This window comes from Osmia bicornis, chromosome 5, assembly GCF_907164935.1.
Source record: "Osmia bicornis bicornis chromosome 5, iOsmBic2.1, whole genome shotgun sequence".
Taxonomy (NCBI): domain Eukaryota; kingdom Metazoa; phylum Arthropoda; class Insecta; order Hymenoptera; family Megachilidae; genus Osmia; species Osmia bicornis.
In genome coordinates this window covers 3,190,763-3,208,184 of record NC_060220.1, presented here as the reverse complement: position 1 = coordinate 3,208,184, position 17,422 = coordinate 3,190,763, and the positions used below count along the sequence as shown (strand labels likewise).

General features: G+C 36.9%; 2 protein-coding genes and 1 long non-coding RNA gene across 7 annotated transcripts in view; 1 reads left to right on the top strand and 2 right to left on the bottom strand.

Moving 5' to 3' along the window:
- Nucleotides 1-206: 206 nt before the first annotated feature.
- On the bottom strand, nt 207-3,318 carry LOC114876886 (heat shock protein 83-like). Its single transcript, XM_029188787.2, has 3 exons — nt 2,991-3,318; nt 2,752-2,870; nt 207-2,570 (listed from the first exon to the last, which is right to left on the bottom strand). The coding sequence occupies exons 1-3, from the start codon at nt 3,138-3,140 to the stop codon at nt 671-673; spliced, it is 2,169 nt and encodes a 722-aa protein (XP_029044620.1). The 5' UTR covers nt 3,141-3,318; the 3' UTR covers nt 207-670.
- Nucleotides 3,319-4,859: 1,541 nt separating this feature from the next.
- Nucleotides 4,860-17,422, top strand: part of LOC114876907 — a 173,913-nt gene continuing 161,350 nt past the window's right edge. For both annotated transcript variants that reach the window (XR_003789471.2, XR_003789469.2), the window contains exon 1: nt 4,860-5,522. This is a non-coding gene — a long non-coding RNA (uncharacterized LOC114876907). The remainder of the gene's footprint in view (nt 5,523-17,422) is intronic.
- Nucleotides 12,875-17,422, bottom strand: part of LOC114876903 (gamma-aminobutyric acid receptor subunit beta) — a 76,038-nt gene continuing 71,490 nt past the window's right edge. For all 4 annotated transcript variants that reach the window (XM_029188825.2, XM_029188822.2, XM_029188823.2 and 1 more), the window contains exon 10: nt 12,875-17,390. In XM_029188825.2, the coding sequence (XP_029044658.1) occupies nt 17,245-17,390 (146 nt within the window). In that variant the 3' untranslated portion in view covers nt 12,875-17,244. The remainder of the gene's footprint in view (nt 17,391-17,422) is intronic.

Below are 17,422 nucleotides of genomic sequence, written 5' to 3'. Positions count from 1 at the left end.
TAGAACTTGTATTAACGTAATTAGCAATGTATAAAACTACTTTGAATAAAAAGGAACTTTATTAAAAACACTTATGCAATCATTTTCATAATTTAGTAATCTCATTCAACTTTATTCTCTGGTATTTAACAAATTTTTTCAAAGATTGAAACATACTTGTTTTATAACTTACTAGAGTAAAAAGAGATGAAGAAAATACAACTTAATTTAAATATGTTAAGGTCATTTTTATTGCGCACAAAACTGTTTACAACGATTTTGATGTTATTCGACAACATGACAATTTCACAATGGAATGATGAAAGTGAGAAATGAAAATATACAAAAAAACTCAGGATGATTGTTGCAGTCATGTGAAAATGATGTATTATAAAAAAAAGAATTTGAGGACAGAATCAAGTGGCAGGCTCAATTTATAAAGTGCAATATTCATGGAATGCACCGAGCTCACGCGTTTACTTCAATATTTATCAAATAAATACGGAAATATTAATTTACAGAGTTATACTATGTAATACTTAAGCATGGCACTCCATTCTGTCACATACAGAAAAAACAAAACACAAAAAAAAATTAAGATTGAATACTTAAGTAGAATTAATCTGTAACAGTCTTTCTACATCCTAGAAGTCTTTGGATTTAATTAAATAGTCTTAAATAGTGAAAGATCTTAATCTACTTCTTCCATCCTGGATGCTTCTTCTGCATCACCTTCTAGGGGAGGAACTTCTGTGTCCATTTTCTCATCTTCTACTGGTGGCGCTTCTTCTTCGTCGAAACCAAGACCAAGTTTGATCATCCTGTATATTCTGGAAGCATGTACTTGAGGGTCTTCAAGAGCAAAACCAGAAGATAAGAGTGCAGTTTCAAAGAGAAGCATGACTAGATCTTTTACAGATTTGTCATGTTTGTCTGCTTCAGCCTTTTGTCTCAAGTTCTCCATGATTGGATGATCTGGGTTAATTTCTAAGTGTTTCTTGGCAGCCATGTATCCCATAGTTGACGTGTCTCTAAGAGCTTGTGCCTTCATGATCCTTTCCATATTTGCAGTCCATCCGTACTGTGATGTGACTATACAGCAGGGAGAATCAACTAACCTGTTAGATACAACAACTTTTTCTACTTTCTTGTCCAAAATGTCCTTCATAACTTTGCAGAGATTTTCGAACTTGACTTTGTCAGCCTCGCGTTTCTTCTTATCTTCTTCATCTTCTGGAAGCTCCAAACCTTCTTTGGTTACAGACACTAGCTGTTTCCCATCGAATTCCTTTAGCTGCTGTACAACATATTCATCGATAGGTTCTGTCATATATATAACTTCGAAACCACGCTTTTTAACCCTCTCAACAAATGAACTGTTTGCTACTTGCTCCTTGCTTTCACCAGTGATATAGTAGATGTGTTTCTGATTTTCTTTCATTCTACCAACATAGTCTTTCAGTGAACACATTTCATCCCCAGAGGCAGACGTGTGGTATCTCAGCAGTTCTGCAAGTTTCTTTCTATTTTGGCTATCTTCGTGAATACCTAATTTCAAATTCTTGCTAAACTGTTCATAGCATTTCTTATAATTTTCTTTATCCTCAGCTAATTCTTCAAAGAGTTCCAAACATTTTTTCACAAGGTTCTTCCTGATAACTTTGAGAATCTTGTTCTGTTGCAACATTTCACGAGAAATGTTCAATGGAAGATCTTCACTGTCTACAACACCCTTAATGAAGTTAAGGTATTCTGGAATAAGGTCTTCACAGTTGTCCATAATGAAGACTCTACGGACATATAATTTAATGTTGTTTTTCCTCTTCTTATTTTCAAAGAGATCGAACGGCGCTCGTCGTGGGATGAAGAGTAATGCCCGGAATTCCAACTGACCCTCTACCGAAAAGTGTTTCACAGCCAAATGATCCTCCCAATCATTGGTCAAGCTTTTGTAGAATTCGCCGTATTCTTCTTGCGTAATATCATCTGGATTTCTTGTCCAAATTGGTTTTGTTTTGTTAAGTTCTTCATCCTCTGTGTATTTCTCCTTGATTGTCTTCTTTTTCTTTTTCTTTTCATCCTTCGGTTTATCCTCATCCTCATCTTCTCCAACATCTTCAATTTTCGGTTTTTCATCTTCAGTCTCTCCTTCCTTTGCTGGCTCCTCTTCTTCATCTTCACTTAGCTCCTTGTCTCTCTCTTTTTCAACAACTAACTTAATCGGATAACCAATGAATTGGGAGTGTTTCTTAACAATTTCCTTAATCTTTGATTCCTCCAGATATTCGGTTTGATCTTCCTTGATGTGCAAGATGATTTTAGTGCCTCTTCCAATTCTTTCTCCATTATCAGGACGAACAGTGAAGGATCCACCAGCAGAAGATTCCCACACATATTGTTCATCATCGTTGTGTTTCGAAATTACAACAACCTTGTCAGCAACCAGGTAAGCAGAATAGAAACCCACACCAAACTGACCAATCATAGAGATGTCCGCACCAGCTTGAAGAGCTTCCATAAAAGCCTTTGTGCCTGACTTGGCAATAGTACCCAAGTTGTTAACAAGATCAGCCTTTGTCATACCGATACCACTGTAACAAGCAAAATTCAATTACTGTTATTATAATGTTAAAAGATACACAAACAGCAGACTGAAAAATAATCAAAAACAAACTATTGAAAAAGTTTTATGTAAAAAATCATAAAAGAAGTTTAATATAAAGAAGGGGAATTAAATTTTAAAAGAGTTAGCAAAATAAAATTGATACTTACGAATCCATGATGGTCAAGGTACGGTCATTTTTGTTTGGAATAATCTTGATGAACAACTCCTTGCAGGTATCCAATTTTGATGGATCAGTGAGAGATTCATAACGAATTTTGTCCAAGGCCTATAATAAAGAATATTTCGGGGTAATTCAATTGCACAAAAATTCTTCGGAATATTCCAGATACTCGGTACATGAAATATTTTAAAAACGTTCATAAACGTAGAAGTAATTTTTACTTACATCAGATGCGTTGGATATCAATTCTCGGATGAAAATTTCTTTGTTAGAATAGAAGGTGTTAATAATTAAGCTCATCAATTGAGCAATTTCGGCCTGAAACGCGAAGGTTTCAACTTCACCGGCTTCAGACATCGTCACGTCGTCCGGCATCTTCGCTGTTTTTAATTACGTATAATTATATAAATAATACTGATGCACAAGAAATAAAATAGTAGCCTTTGCACAAACGATCAGAACACGTTTTATGTATTATTCGCAGAGGAATTGCAGTTTTGCGTTCGCTTCGAGCGATCAGTCTCTCTCCCCGTCACTTTTCAGAGTATTGAATAGTGGCGCGCAGCAGCCGCTTTTATCGAGCTTTGAAGATTCTAGAAGGCATTTACCGGAAGCCCACCCGATTACTCGAACATTCTATCAAATATGTTGTTAATAACAAGCATTTTATACGCATTTTCAAAGATATTTGTAAAAGAAAATATCGTGAAAATTAATTTTCTAAATTTCAAAAACAGTTGGTAAATAAAATTAATTGAATTAAGTATAAAAAGTGTGACAGAGTACGTAGTTTCTAAGTCCACTCACGTAGTAAACGGAAATGACAACATTACTGCACATGTCTAGAAACGTCGCGATATCTCGAATCTGAGAGTCTTGACAAAAAGGTTATATGCGGTAAACATCAAAAATGGTATAATGACACGTATATGCACATGGATATTAAACACATTTAATGCTATCAAACATTATATCCGTAGAATACTTGATATACTCGCATTATTTGTTAGTAATATTTCATACAATTGGCATGGAATCAAGAATTATATTTTTTAAAATACATCAATTTAAAATACATCTTTCTTACATGTAGAAACGTCAAATTTTAATTACAAATTTGTATAATTATGAAGAAAAAAGTGTATTAGCAATAACCATTTTTTCAAAATAGAATTGTTAATTTTTCATTTACCATATTTAAAAACATTCTTTTATTATTATATTCTTTTTTAATTCCAAAATCTTATAATAATCAGTTTATTTAAGAACAAAGAGAACGTTTTTGTTTTCAGAGGAATTGTAGATGCTTAAATAATTAGATAAAGTTTTATAATATATTCTTTTTTAAAGAATTTCTAAAAGAAATTTTTAAAAGAATTATTTTTTATATAATATAGAAAAGTGTCCGAAATAAGCAAGTACGATCAATGATAACGTTTGCATATCTGTATTGGTGGTGGTACTCGCGTAACAATTCGCTTTCATTTTTATTCTTGTTCTAGTATTAGCTTTATAAAAATAACTTAATTCGAATTTTTCTTGTGTAATTTGTAAAATTTCGTATTTTTAAAAATCTACACAGTAACGAAAGTATTACGTTATTTCTAAGTATAAACGTGAGAGTACCAGAAAATTTTCAGATGAACTGTTTTTTGCGAAAAATAATAGGAATATAATGGAAAATGTAAAACTGTGTTAGTATCATATAGTTTTTATTGTTTTAAACATTAAATTTACTTTATCAATACTTTATATAAATAATTGTATATATGTACATCAGTATTAAATTATGAAATACGAGAGGATCAAGTGAATGTTCTTAACCTTGATCTTGTTTTGTAAATAGAAACAATACAACAAAGAAACAAAAGTAGGAATACTCTATCTTATTTCTATTCCAATAAAAATATTATGAATAGAAGAAAATAGATGAAATTAAGTAATAAATTTTAAAGGATAAATACATTGTACATAATTTACATATTACGAAAAGGTTTCTAAAAAATCAAAAGGTTAGGTCAGTTTTAACGTTTTATTTTGTATTTTAAACCATTCAACTGATTACAATATTAAAATTGTTGATATGTATGAACATGTTTTAATAAAATATTTATTCAAATGCTTACTGACTGATTATAAATAAATATTTTGAAAACTTTATTCCTTTCAAGTCTTTCCTGGTTCAAACCAGACACGTACTGAAGATGCGTGTATATACGTATATTTGTATAATTTGCGCATATCAGAATTATTTTACATTATTGTAACACTAATAAATCGTACTTAATAAATAAATAAAAATTATCATTTTACAAGTAATTTCCTTGTAAAATAAAATCAAAATTCTTCAAGAGAAGCACTGTAATTTCAAACAGCCGCGCCATCTATGCACAGAAACATGAATTTAGTCGCAGATACCTGCTTTGCTCACGGGGGATTAGGGTCACGTGATCATAGAGGGCCGGCAGCCGCCATTTCGTGTCGGGACGCTATCGTGGAGTGACGCATTTAAATTCTTCGTACGGTTATTGCGATTTTTGCACGTTTTAGTGAGATATATGCAAAAGTAGTGCTTTAATTAGTTGACTAACGGATAATGTTGAACGTAGAGTAGTATTTTGACGGGCGTAACGCGAGTAAACACGGGAAAAGTGAACGAGAATTGTTTGTTGCCGGTGTCTCGTTTGAATCGTGTGTGAGAGGTCGCTGCTCAAGGGGAACGCTGTTCAAAAGGACGAGATTATTCACAAGCATAAGGTAGGCATTTTCATCCATAACATAATTTTACTCACGCAATAAAAACTTTTACATAATAATGTCATATCACGTAGTAATAGTTTCATTTAGGTATATCGATCATGCAATGACACGATTTTCTCTTGCTTTATTACTCGTTTTACGTAACAATGTATATCATATTCGCTGCCATTGTCCATAAGTATGCATGAGGTGGTTATCACGTGCATTTCTTTCTCTCTCTTTTACCGTTGCCATATATATTTTTTCTTGTTTCTCGATTACACAAGCTTGTAATTGCTCGCAGGCCGTACATGTTCACTGTAAATTGTACGGCTCACAGCGATCGACCTTAAATGTATAGAAATCGTGATCCTTCGTGAATGCGTAACGGCGAGCAGGCATGCGCACGCCATTGCGTCTATCTCAAAAATTTTCTACAATTTATACAAAAGCAATCTAATTTAGAGATGCATCGAGATCATTCGTAACGATTCGAAAGATACCATCGACAAGATTGTTTGCTTCGACGTTATATTAATCACGTTCATTGACCTACGCGTTATGTACCGACAATGTTTACATATACGCGTTCTCAAGAATGCCGAGTTGACCGTCCTTACCGGCACGACACTGTTTAGACGTACTTTAAGCTTACAGTCAATCAAACAGAGTAAAGATCGTTACACGTTACTAATGCGTATTTTATTAATATACAAACGTTAATGTAATCATGTAATTACAAAGTTACAATATTATGCGCCAATGATTCTGAAAAGTTTATAATTGGGCAGTTTGCCTAATTGTATTTATTATTTAACCTGTTGAACGTTGATTATAAAATTGAATATTCTGTGCAGCTTTAAGTTCACGAATATGCTTTATACGTTCGTCGATGATTACATAGAATCGGTCGAGATTAGTGTCCGTGAAATATGTAATCATTGTCGGTAAAACAACGACACATGTTTTGTCCGTGACTTCGATGTATCCCGTCTACTGAACACTTGATGAGCAATTTGGTGTATATTTTTTTCGTGTAAGCTACTTTTTCTTTTCTCGTGTCTGACGGAATATAAACAGTTTTATAATTTCAAGTAGCAATCATAAATACAATAAGGTCTCGATTAACCGGTGTTTCACGATACGATTACGATTTGTCAGGAAGCATGAACGTATCATCGATAAGAGATGATAAAAAGGAAGGAAAGGATTCTTTATTCTCTTTCTTATTTTTTTTTTTTCGTTTTTTTAATTTTTCCTTTAATTGTACCTATCGCTGGAAAATACCGATAATAGTTTAACTTTGTAATTTGATTTACGATTTAATGAAACAATATCGATTCGTCGAGTCGGTGGTTTAAAGATCGATATGAATCGGTGCAAGTGCGCGTTCGCGTGGCGCCAAAAAACGGAACAAATATGGCGGGCGTGTGCGCGCGCATGTCTGCGGCCGCGCGCGCGTAAACCTTACTTATTTGTACGTAAAATTATTTTTTCTCAATTATACTGATGCGTATCTAGACTTTTGTTCCGTAACGAACGTTATTTAGAATATTATTTCAATGAGCAAGTAACTAGGAGAGCCTCTTTCTTTATTTACTTCATTTATCCTTTTGCCCGCCTCTCATTTTATCTCTCTTACTTCTTCCTCATCTTGGTTATTTCTTTCCATTTAAATCCCGTTAACGATACGAGCGCGAGGGACACGCTTACGTCCCGTCAATACGTCCTTTTCTTTTATTTTCATTTTCATTTTCTTTTTTCTTTTTTTATTTCGGCAGTCAGCGCGAGCAATTCTCCAATTCTGACGCACGTTAATACAGTAGTGTGTTCTAACTTAATAATACACGCACGCGCTTCTTCATTCTTTCTTTGGTTTCTTTTTTTCTAATTCTTTTTTTCACTTACACCCTCTCATTCTCTCTCACATTCATATTCTCTCTATCTATTTTCCTATCGCTCGATTCCACTTTCTATTTGGTTTATTTACAATGTGTCCTTTCGTCTCGGGTCGCGCTCGCTGGATGCCAGTTTTCTCGTTCGCGGAATAACGAGGTCGTTGTTCCTTTTGTTTCACGGTAAACGGAAATGAAATGAAACAGAGAAAGAAAATGGAGCAAGGTGATTTGTGCAAACAGCTGTAACTTCCAGGCACAATATAAAATATTACCTGCAAAATGCTTTCTCTAGATTACATTACTACATTAGAGATGCAAGATAGAAAGAAGGACTTGCTTCTTTTAAAAATAGTAATGTTATTCGTTGGCTGCTTGTAAATCAATATTCGTTTGAAAATATTAAGGATAAGGTCGGTGAGAGGTCATCGTAATTTGATTTACACGTTTCGCGTTACTTTCGTGGCGCAATTGAATTTTTGTTGAGCTCGTTGTGCAACCAAGAGGATTGCAAACGTAACGGTATTATAGGTAACAGAAAAAGCTGAGCTAAAACAGTTTGTTCGAAACTGTTTAAACAAATTTCGAACAAAACTACGTACGAATGTTTATGAAACAAACGTTTGCCCTCAAATAGAAAGAAAAGTAAATTTGTAATTTGCATTGGCTACATATATTTAACTTTAAATGAGAAAAGTAAAAATGAAAAATGTTGATGCATTTCAAACGAACTCAATTCTGGCATTCGGTGAGCGCCGAGGTAGACTAGAACTTTTATTTTCCACCGATAGAAATTCATTCGCGATCATGGGTGTCCAATTTCCCATCGTTATTAGCCGTTCGTTTTTAAGGATGGGGGGTGGTTTTTGCTACAGAGCCGATCGATTAGTTTTCTCTGGGACGATCAATGGTGATTGAGCTTGATATCCATATACGTTGTCGTCGACCATGCATTTTATTCGGATATTACAAAAAACGGTTTCTTTGATGGCGCACGGCTAATCGTAAATAAGGGGCGTACCGTAACCTGCCCGTTTTTTTTTTTGTTTTTTTCAATTCTCATTTTTCTATTTTTATTTTCACTATCGTCGAAAGGAAAATCAAGTTTACCGATCGAACGTTTTCTAATCGAGATCCATTTACGATTCGTCCACGAACAGAACGGTCGTTCGTGGAACGAAAGGTGAACATCTCGAATGAAAGATAGGAAAGGATCGATGAATCGGGCAGATATCGAGGCACCCGCACGATCGTTAATGATTCTACAAAATCTCGGTGGATACTCCTCTCGGTTCGATCGAATCCGTCACGCTTATCTCGCTTCTTCTAATCGTTCGCGTTTATTCTCGAGGAACAGGAACTTCCGCAATAAAATACAGATCACGAAGATAACTCGCACACATCGTACACGCGGTTAGAGTATACACACGGATCATTCTTTCACGGACGATTCACACTTTCGTTTCGAAGCAGACACTCGCTTTTCTCCGGATTTTCTATTAACACTACGCTATTATGTGTTATTTATGTATAATTCGCACTGCTATACTCCTCTGTCGTGCAATTTTCAACATTATTTTCTTTTTTCATCTTCACTCTATTATCTCACTTTCGTAGAATTGGCGTTTTACAGCCACGTTGAAGTGTCTTTACTTTTTTTTCTTTTTAATTTATTTTGTTAAGGTAGTATAGGTAAACGTATGGGTGTACCTATATCTACCGAGTGCTGGTATATGTATATATATATATATATATATTTATATTTAATTTTTATATATATATGTATAATCGCTTCGAGATGGTAATCGCCCAATACCTACGGGGTATGCCTGTGTGTTTATGTTTGAACTCATTTCCGAGCATGTTGTGTTATCTACATTGTATTTTTCCTTATCGTTAATGATCGTAGAATACGTTTCTACAACATAATGCGGTTAGTGTGTGTATGTGTATGTATGTATGCATGTATATGTTGGTGTGTGTTATTTAAATATATTTTAGAATTTGGTACTCTCGTCGAGACAATTCGTCACGCGATGTTTCGTCGTACTTTCGTTCTTTTTCTTTCGTTTAACATTCCGTTCGTTCGTTTTCCCGTTGTATTTTTATTCATGTTCGACCACTATTTTTATCAATATTTACTTGGTCATATTTGTGTACAATTTTCATTCGAAAAAAGAAAAAAGAAAATGATTTTATTAAAGGAAATGTGATTCGACTATATTTTGGAGCAAAGTCGCGAATGATCTGTGAAAGATTCTTTTGATTTTAGTTTTGGATAAATTTAGGAAAGTGGGGTTCGGGTTCCAAGAAATTCTGCCAATTTCGCGAACTGCAAACTTGCCTAATACTCGAACAGAAATATATCCTTCTCGTGGACTATTCTCGAAAGTGTATTTTCGTTTTATAGTGGGTAATATTAATCGAAGTTTCTAGGTGTGATTTACTCAAGAGTAATTTTAGATCATCGGTACGTTGAGACCGTTTCAATCATTTATTTTTACCGGTTCTTTATAATAATAGATCATTTAGAAAGTTTGAGATTAAATATATGTGTAGATCGTTGTAAATTACAGAAATTTTTCTGGTTGCATAGTTTCAATTCTCAATCGATACTTTTTTCTTACAATTCTTAGCGAAGTAATTTCTCCTTGAAAGAAATTGTGCTTTCTTTTTGATCGAGGAACTGGAACACGACTTAAGTACAATAATGGCATACGTGACTTTGGATCGTAAAGGGTTAATTTACTTAAGAATGCAAGCTATTCTGGAGAATGAGTTTGTCGGTCGTTTTTGCGACGGTGTTGAAGTAGACCCATTAAGATCGTAAAAATGATCTATACCCTAGGAAACCTCGAACAATATGAAGTGAAAAAACCTAGGTCATGGAAGTCTTAGAAATCTCGTTCGATAATAAACATGATAGGGATGCAAAGAGACCAGAATATTGTAGAAATTAACGATAATTTCATTTAAAATCGAACTTAAATTTTATTAATTTGCATATATCATTATTACACGAACCCTCGTAAGACCGTGTTCTAATAAAGTATTTTAAAAATGAGTATTCAAATAATTCCTCCTTATATTTTTCTAGAATTTATTTAGAAATATGTACTTATGCGTTAATTAATTTTAACGTCATAAATAAAAGAAGATAGAAATTTTCATTAGACAAAATTAAATATGGAGGTGTTCTAAAGATTTCAAGGTTAATTTCGTTCTTTTTTCTTAATGGGACTGTGTCTTGTTATTCTCTATAAAAAAATGTAAAAATATTTCAACTTCAATTTCTCAATATTATATTTGGACCTATGTACGTTTGAACGCAAGTACTGTATTTACTAATAAAATTGAAGTTGAAATATATCTTTTGGACTAATCAACTTTCCATTCAAGTGTCTCCCCATTTTTGTAGAGAATAATTAAATGTATCGATTGGTATTCAAACAATACACAGTTCCATAAAAAAAAAAAAAAAACCGATGAAAACCTTAAAACTTTGAACGTTTCTATTAGCTCTACTTTAGAGCAAGTTTTACTCAATAAATTTTTTAAAATTTTCTGTCATAAGAAATGTAGTCTAGTCTAGGCTAATTGCATAGGGTATTCTATATATTTTTAATATATAAATAATTATATCTGTACACCCGTACGGTCCTATGAGAGTTAAAAATGAAGAAAATCGAACACGTTCATCTGTCTGAAGGTGCGACAAGAATTTTTCATTATTGTGAAATCGAACTGGTCGAAAATACGACGGGATAAACGTCGTTTCGAGTATTCTCCTGATCTCGATCGATCGTCAGATCGAAAAGATCGGCGTTCGACACCGATCTTTTCATCCCCCAATTCCTTGCAGTTTCATAAATTCCTTTTGTTTGATCGCGTGCCTCGCCGTGTATCGTCACGATTGACTAAAACGTATATTGCAATATGAAGTTGGCAGTTTTCGTTACAACGCGATTTGAACTGACATGGTCTTGTCGTGTGCATGCTCGTCTATTTTTTCTTCGATACCAACGACGTCCACGACGTCGAATCGTTAAATATCGTTCATTTCACACGCACTTCCTGTTGGTCGACGATTTAACAAAGTATCTTCGCGCTCGGTAGGAACATGTTCTTCTCTCGTTGGTATCCTCTTTTTGTTTCGCGTCAGTCAAGATGAGAAACGGACTGGCAGGCATCGAGGTAACCAACACGCGAAAACGATGTTTTGGGTTTGTTTTGGTCCAAAAGGAGAAACTCGTGGACACTGTCTAAAGAGCTCTCGATCCTCGCCAATCGTGAAGCTTCGTTTTGAGCAATTTACACGTCCCAAGATACGCGAATCACCGTGCAAAATTATTCGTTGATCCTTGGATAGTTTAGAATCGTGTAGAAATTAATTTTGCGCCTATTCGTCGAGTATCTTGAGGATTATTTTTTTTTAAACGACGCTGAAATACCGTGAAATCGATTCGAACGTCATGGGCATCGTCGTTTTTCATTTATTTATTTATTTTTATTTAGTTATTTCGTCCAGGTTGCTCGATCGATTCGTCGATTTTGGAAAATACTCTCGGTCGGCAATCGCGCGTTTTCTCATCGTTCTTTGGTAATAATTGAAAACGTTTTCGATGAACGAACGAATGAACGAACGTACGTACTCATTTCGGTCCCCGGACGTGCCTCCAGTCTACTTTGTTTTTTGTTTTATTATTAATCTCCCTATACTTTAAAAGTGATTTTACCTAAATATGTGCGAACAGTCACATTCTCGTGTGCACTACATTTGCGTATATATATTTATATATAATATGTATAATATTACTTCGCGGTAGGTACTCTCTGTTTCTTTGTTTTCATTTTTTAACGAATACAATCGCTCTGTATAAAACTCGTATTTACAAGATGATCGATTTGTATAGTATTAATAGGTTTTTTTCTTTCACGTTTTTTTTTTCATTGTTTTTCTCTTTTTTTTTTTTTATTTTTTTCGATTTCACTGTTCCTCTATCATTCTTTTAATACCGAGATGTTAATCAACGAGATACCATTTATTTTGGTAACATAATACCCGATCATGTTTATTTTTCTTCATATATATATATAATATATATATACGTAAGTGATCGTCGATAACGTAAATCATATTTTTCATTTTCATTTCTCTCTTATTTTTGTCTTTCATCCTGCCAGCGGACAGAGATCGTCGTAAATTTCTTCTTTTCCATAAAACGTTTATATATATATATAATAGTATCAATAATAGTCAATAATAATCATAGCAATCATAGTAATAATAATAATAATTGACCGTGGCTGGTTCGGAGGAACTGGCGCGCTTTTCAAGGCACGTTTAACACGTGCGTCAGCTTGTTCGTGATACAAGTGTGCATCGTCGATGATCTACATTCGCGATCGAATCAGGTGTTCCTAGGAAAAATAATTTTGACGATATTAATGTTAAAAGTGATTTAGAAAGAAAATAATTTAATTTTTAACTACTAAATATTATAAAATTTAGTATAGAATAGTAACGTGAATATTAATTCAAATTTTCCTGCGTTCACACGTAAGGGATGGTCCGCCACAGACCTATAGATAGGGGATCCTCTCTCGTGCACTGGGCTGCTTACGGGGTAGGGTGAGAACCCGGGACATTAGCATTTTTTCCAGGAAACCCTGATTTATTCGCGAGTATACATACCATGAATTCAGGAATCATTTGTAATTAACACGTTTCTGTTCGAAAGAACAGAAGTGCAACATATATTCCAAATATCAATTTTTGTTCAATCGTGTTCTTTACAATTTGAAACGAGGAATTAACGATACCTATTCAGGAACGAATTTATTAAAATTATTTTAAAACTTGTGTTAAATATCTTCTGTTTCTTCGAATAAATCTCTAAAATCTTAGACCTTTTTTTTTCCAAACATTTCATACGTATCTAAGAGATTTTCTATTTCACGCCATTTGGAAGGAATTCCAGCACTGCCGTTCTTCGTGGAAACGTGTCAGATAAACCTATGTACATTCGTAATCGTGTTAGCGAGAAATGGGCGGGAAATATCGGAGCGTACACGAATGTGATTTATCGGAGATTAGCCTGATCGATTCTCCGGGTATCGTAATTTAGTTGTTTCGAATGGTCGCGTGCACCTCGAGGATTCTAATTTCGTCGTATTCGCGGGGTGGCGCAGCGCGAGTGAAATTAAATAAAACGTATCAAGGTCCATTGTTCGTTCTATCGTTACGTAGATGTGTAACACCTTAGCTTAGCTTAATTTCCTAACGTTAATAATGTTCGCCTAGCTACGGAAGAGCTTATCCTCGTCGTTCGGCTTTGTGACGCGCCAGTTCCTCCGCAACGATCTCGCACCACGGTTCGTAGATCCAACGTAAACAATAGGCACACGTATTATAACCGTACATACGTACAAACACGTGGGTATGCATAAACGCATACGTGGATTATACGTATGAATAAATGCATATAGACACTATAGAATATATCACAACGATAAAACGCTAGTTCCATTCCACTTTTCATTTCCTTCGTTTTCCTCGCTAAGAATAGAGATTCCAAGTAGATAACGGATGTACAATTATACATATATAAATTGCATTAGTAATGCTTCCGGTGGGGCGGACGTGGAAGTATCGTCGATATAACTTACGTTCTATCATTTAACACGTGCAGAACGAAGAGACGAACGAGGGATAAGAAATGTCGATTCGCGTCCCGTCGCACCTCGCCACCGAATCGATTGCTCCCCTTTCTTTTCCTTCTTTCATTTCCTCGAAATTTGGAAAAAAAAAGAAAAAAAAAGAAATATATATCAAATAATACAAACGATCCGCGCGATTCAGAAAGGGACACACCACTCGTCCCGTTGTTCTCGGTCGAACGTGGTACAACGGGACGGCCAAACACGAACTTCCCTCGGCCACTTGATTTTTTTCTTTCCCGTATATTCGAGGGCGGATGGCGAGCGAGGAGATCCTCGAGCAAGATTACCTACTTTTATAAAGAATTCTCGCGGAGTAGCGAGGCAAGAAGCTCCTTATTAAATGCACAATGAGCAAGAGCGTCTGGCAAACGGACTGTTTGGCGATTGTGGAGAAGAACGACGCGACGCGAGGCGACGCGGCGAATAGCTGGTCCGATAGAGGAGGAGAGCGAGATAGGAGATGAGAGAAAGAGAGAAAGATGAATATAGCAGAGACACAGAGGGTAGAGGGTGGGTTGGGCGTGTCAGCTGGTCGATATCTTGAATGGCAAGCTTCCACGACCCAGTCTGCAGTCGGCAACCACGTTGGAAGATAGAGAAGCGAGAAGGAACGATGAGAGGACGAAGAGGGTGGAAAGAGAGAATAGAGAGGGGTAGAGACGCGTGTACGTTTGTATACACGGAGAGAAGAGAAGGCGAGAGGAAAAACGCGAACAGGCTGCAGCGGGGTATCCAAAAGACGGAAGTAGAACGGCATACAATTGGCGTTAATTAACTCGGGGGAAAAACGTAGCGACGGTTGGCGCACGTGGAAAGCGAAGGGCCTCTCTACGGAAGGACCGTACACATGTACGCGGCTGTGCGCCGACGGTGAAACTAATCCACGCGCCGAGATAAACGCGATCGCGAGCCCGTTTTGTCGCGTTCGCTTTATGCAACCCTGCCACGTAAACCATCGCAGCGCCTGTTCTCCTGCAACTTCCGTTCTTCCTTTCTCGATAGAAGCTTTAATGAGGAAGAAGAGGCGTTAGGTAGCCACATTAATGACAGAGGGATAACTTGTGGAGCGACGAACAGCGTGCACAGATCGGTTGAAAGAGAGACGATTTTTATTTCAACCCTTCTCCTTTCGCTCTCGTTCTTCCCGCCCTTCCGCTAGGACGTTTTTCATCCCTATACTCGCGTGCCGCGGAACAGAGGAATTCAGCTGTTTCATTTCGCCCTCTGTTAATAAACGAAGAAGGCTAAGAAAAGTATTTATCCCTCCTTCGCTCGCCATACGTTAACCTCCTATCCTTCGGTTGTCGATCGGAAAATTGGAATAACTCTGACGTCCCAGGAGAGTATCTCTACGTAAACGGCTGGCGGCCTACGTGGTTTTATACCAGCTAAAGTAATTCCCCACGTTTTCAGCGTGGTCCACGTACACGAACACGAACACGTACAGGGTCGCGCGCCGCGACGATATCACGGAAGTTACAACGATTCCGAGGGAGGATCGCGGCCATACACATAGAGGTGACGGAAATATAAAAGTCGCTTCGTCCGACGAGTTTCTATAAATGGTAAAAAAGTGGTATAAAATGAAACGGACACACATAACGTTCGTGGCAATAAAAAAGACGTTCGAGAAACAGCTCTACCTCGAAATGATGCGACTCGCGTCGATCGCGCGGACCAGACCTGGGCTTCTCTTTCAATTCCCCGGATCCGGGTTCGACCCGCGGATCATCGTGTACGTGTGTCTATCCACGTATAATTACCTAATCGTCACGCATCCTCTCTTACATACGTAGATACTTAGAACGTACTTACTTAAACGGATTTAGTCGCACCAGTTTCCGGTAGTGAACCGTTTTCTTAGATTTTCATTTTTTCTTTCTCCTCGTACGAAATAAAAACCTTATCCTTTTGTTTCTTTTCTTTTGTTCTCTTTCACATCGGCTCTTTTCCTCTCGTGCACGCGCCCTGGCGCTCGCGGGACACACACATGCACACGCACCCACGCGAACCACACACACACACGCACTCTCGAATAAAGCCACTCGTAAGGACAGTGGCGAACACACGCGTCCATTCTCGCGCCGTCTCGCATATGTATACGGGATTCTTGCGATTCCTCGTTCGTTTCAGCTCGATCTCATCTACACTCTGAGCGCCATTTTCCGAGCTACCTTCTCTTCGAACCTCTTGTTCTCCATTGGCCGTCTCCCGATTCGTCGTCTCGAGTCGACGAATTTCCTTAATTTCTTTCTTTCTTTTCTTATATTCCTCTCCCCGTACGGGGTAGTTAATTTTACTATATATATATGTATATATATATGTATGTATATAATGATGGCTAAATTGACAAGTGTTTATATCGAAGGTATTCTCTTCTTTCGTTTTCTCTCTTATTTTTTTTTTCTTTTTTTAAGACCTAGGTACCTAGACTGGCAATGTTTTAAAGGTATGCACGCTCCTGGTATTCGCTCGATTTTCTCTCTTTCTCGTTCCCCTCGTGTTTTGCTCACTTTTGCTATCTCGCGTTCGTCGGCGAGAGGGATCGCGTTTATCGGGAAATATCACTTCGACGGGATATTTACGGTTCGGCGTGCTACGCTTTTTGGAATGTCACGAAAGTAGTCACAGCGCGGTTTTCTCTCGTCCGACCGGTCTGACCAGCAACCGATTCTATCCCTTGGTTTCGTAACGAATCACAAAAGCGAGGCTCGTTCAACTTGTTCTTCGTCCACGTGTTTTTGGTCTCGACACTTTCCATCCCTCGTCGTCGTCGTCGTCGTCGTATCGGTAAAACGATATCGTTTTCTTCTCTCTTCCTGTTTCTTGCTGGTTTCCTTGTTCGTCGATCCGGCGTGCCTGTGTCTCGGTTTAATTTATACAGTTTTTTGTTTTTTTTTCTTTTTTTTTTTGTTTCTCTACCTCCACTCGCTTCAAATTAATCACAGCGTTATTTTTAGTCCGTCCTATTTGCAGGACATTGATTCTCGATCTATTTCTAGTTCCGCTTGCGAATTGTTTTCACCCCCTTTCCCATCCCACCCCCGTTTGTCGTTTTTATACTTTTGTAGCTGTCTTTGACCGCACGTTCCCTTCGCTATCAACGAACAATTTGTTCGCGTTTACTTCGCCTCCTCGAGGAGCACCAGATCGTCCGCCACCACGTCGCTGATGTGCAGATAGATGATCCAGTACATCAGGTTGAAACAGACGAAACACACCGGGAACACGATGCGGGAGTATTTGTCGATGTCCGATGGCGTCATACCTGATGGAAAGAGGAAAGAAAATTAGGGAAAA

Bases quoted from the DNA above. Each gene is read 5' to 3' on its own strand.
- LOC114876886 (XM_029188787.2), bottom strand. From the start codon at position 3,140: ATGCCGGACGACGTGACGATGTCTGAAGCCGGTGAAGTTGAAACCTTC. The intron at 2,871-2,990 runs GTAAGTAAAAAT...TCTTTATTATAG, and splicing joins TGATATCCAACGCATCTGAT to GCCTTGGACAAAATTCGTTA. The intron at 2,571-2,751 runs GTAAGTATCAAT...TGCTTGTTACAG, and splicing joins ACCTTGACCATCATGGATTC to TGGTATCGGTATGACAAAGG.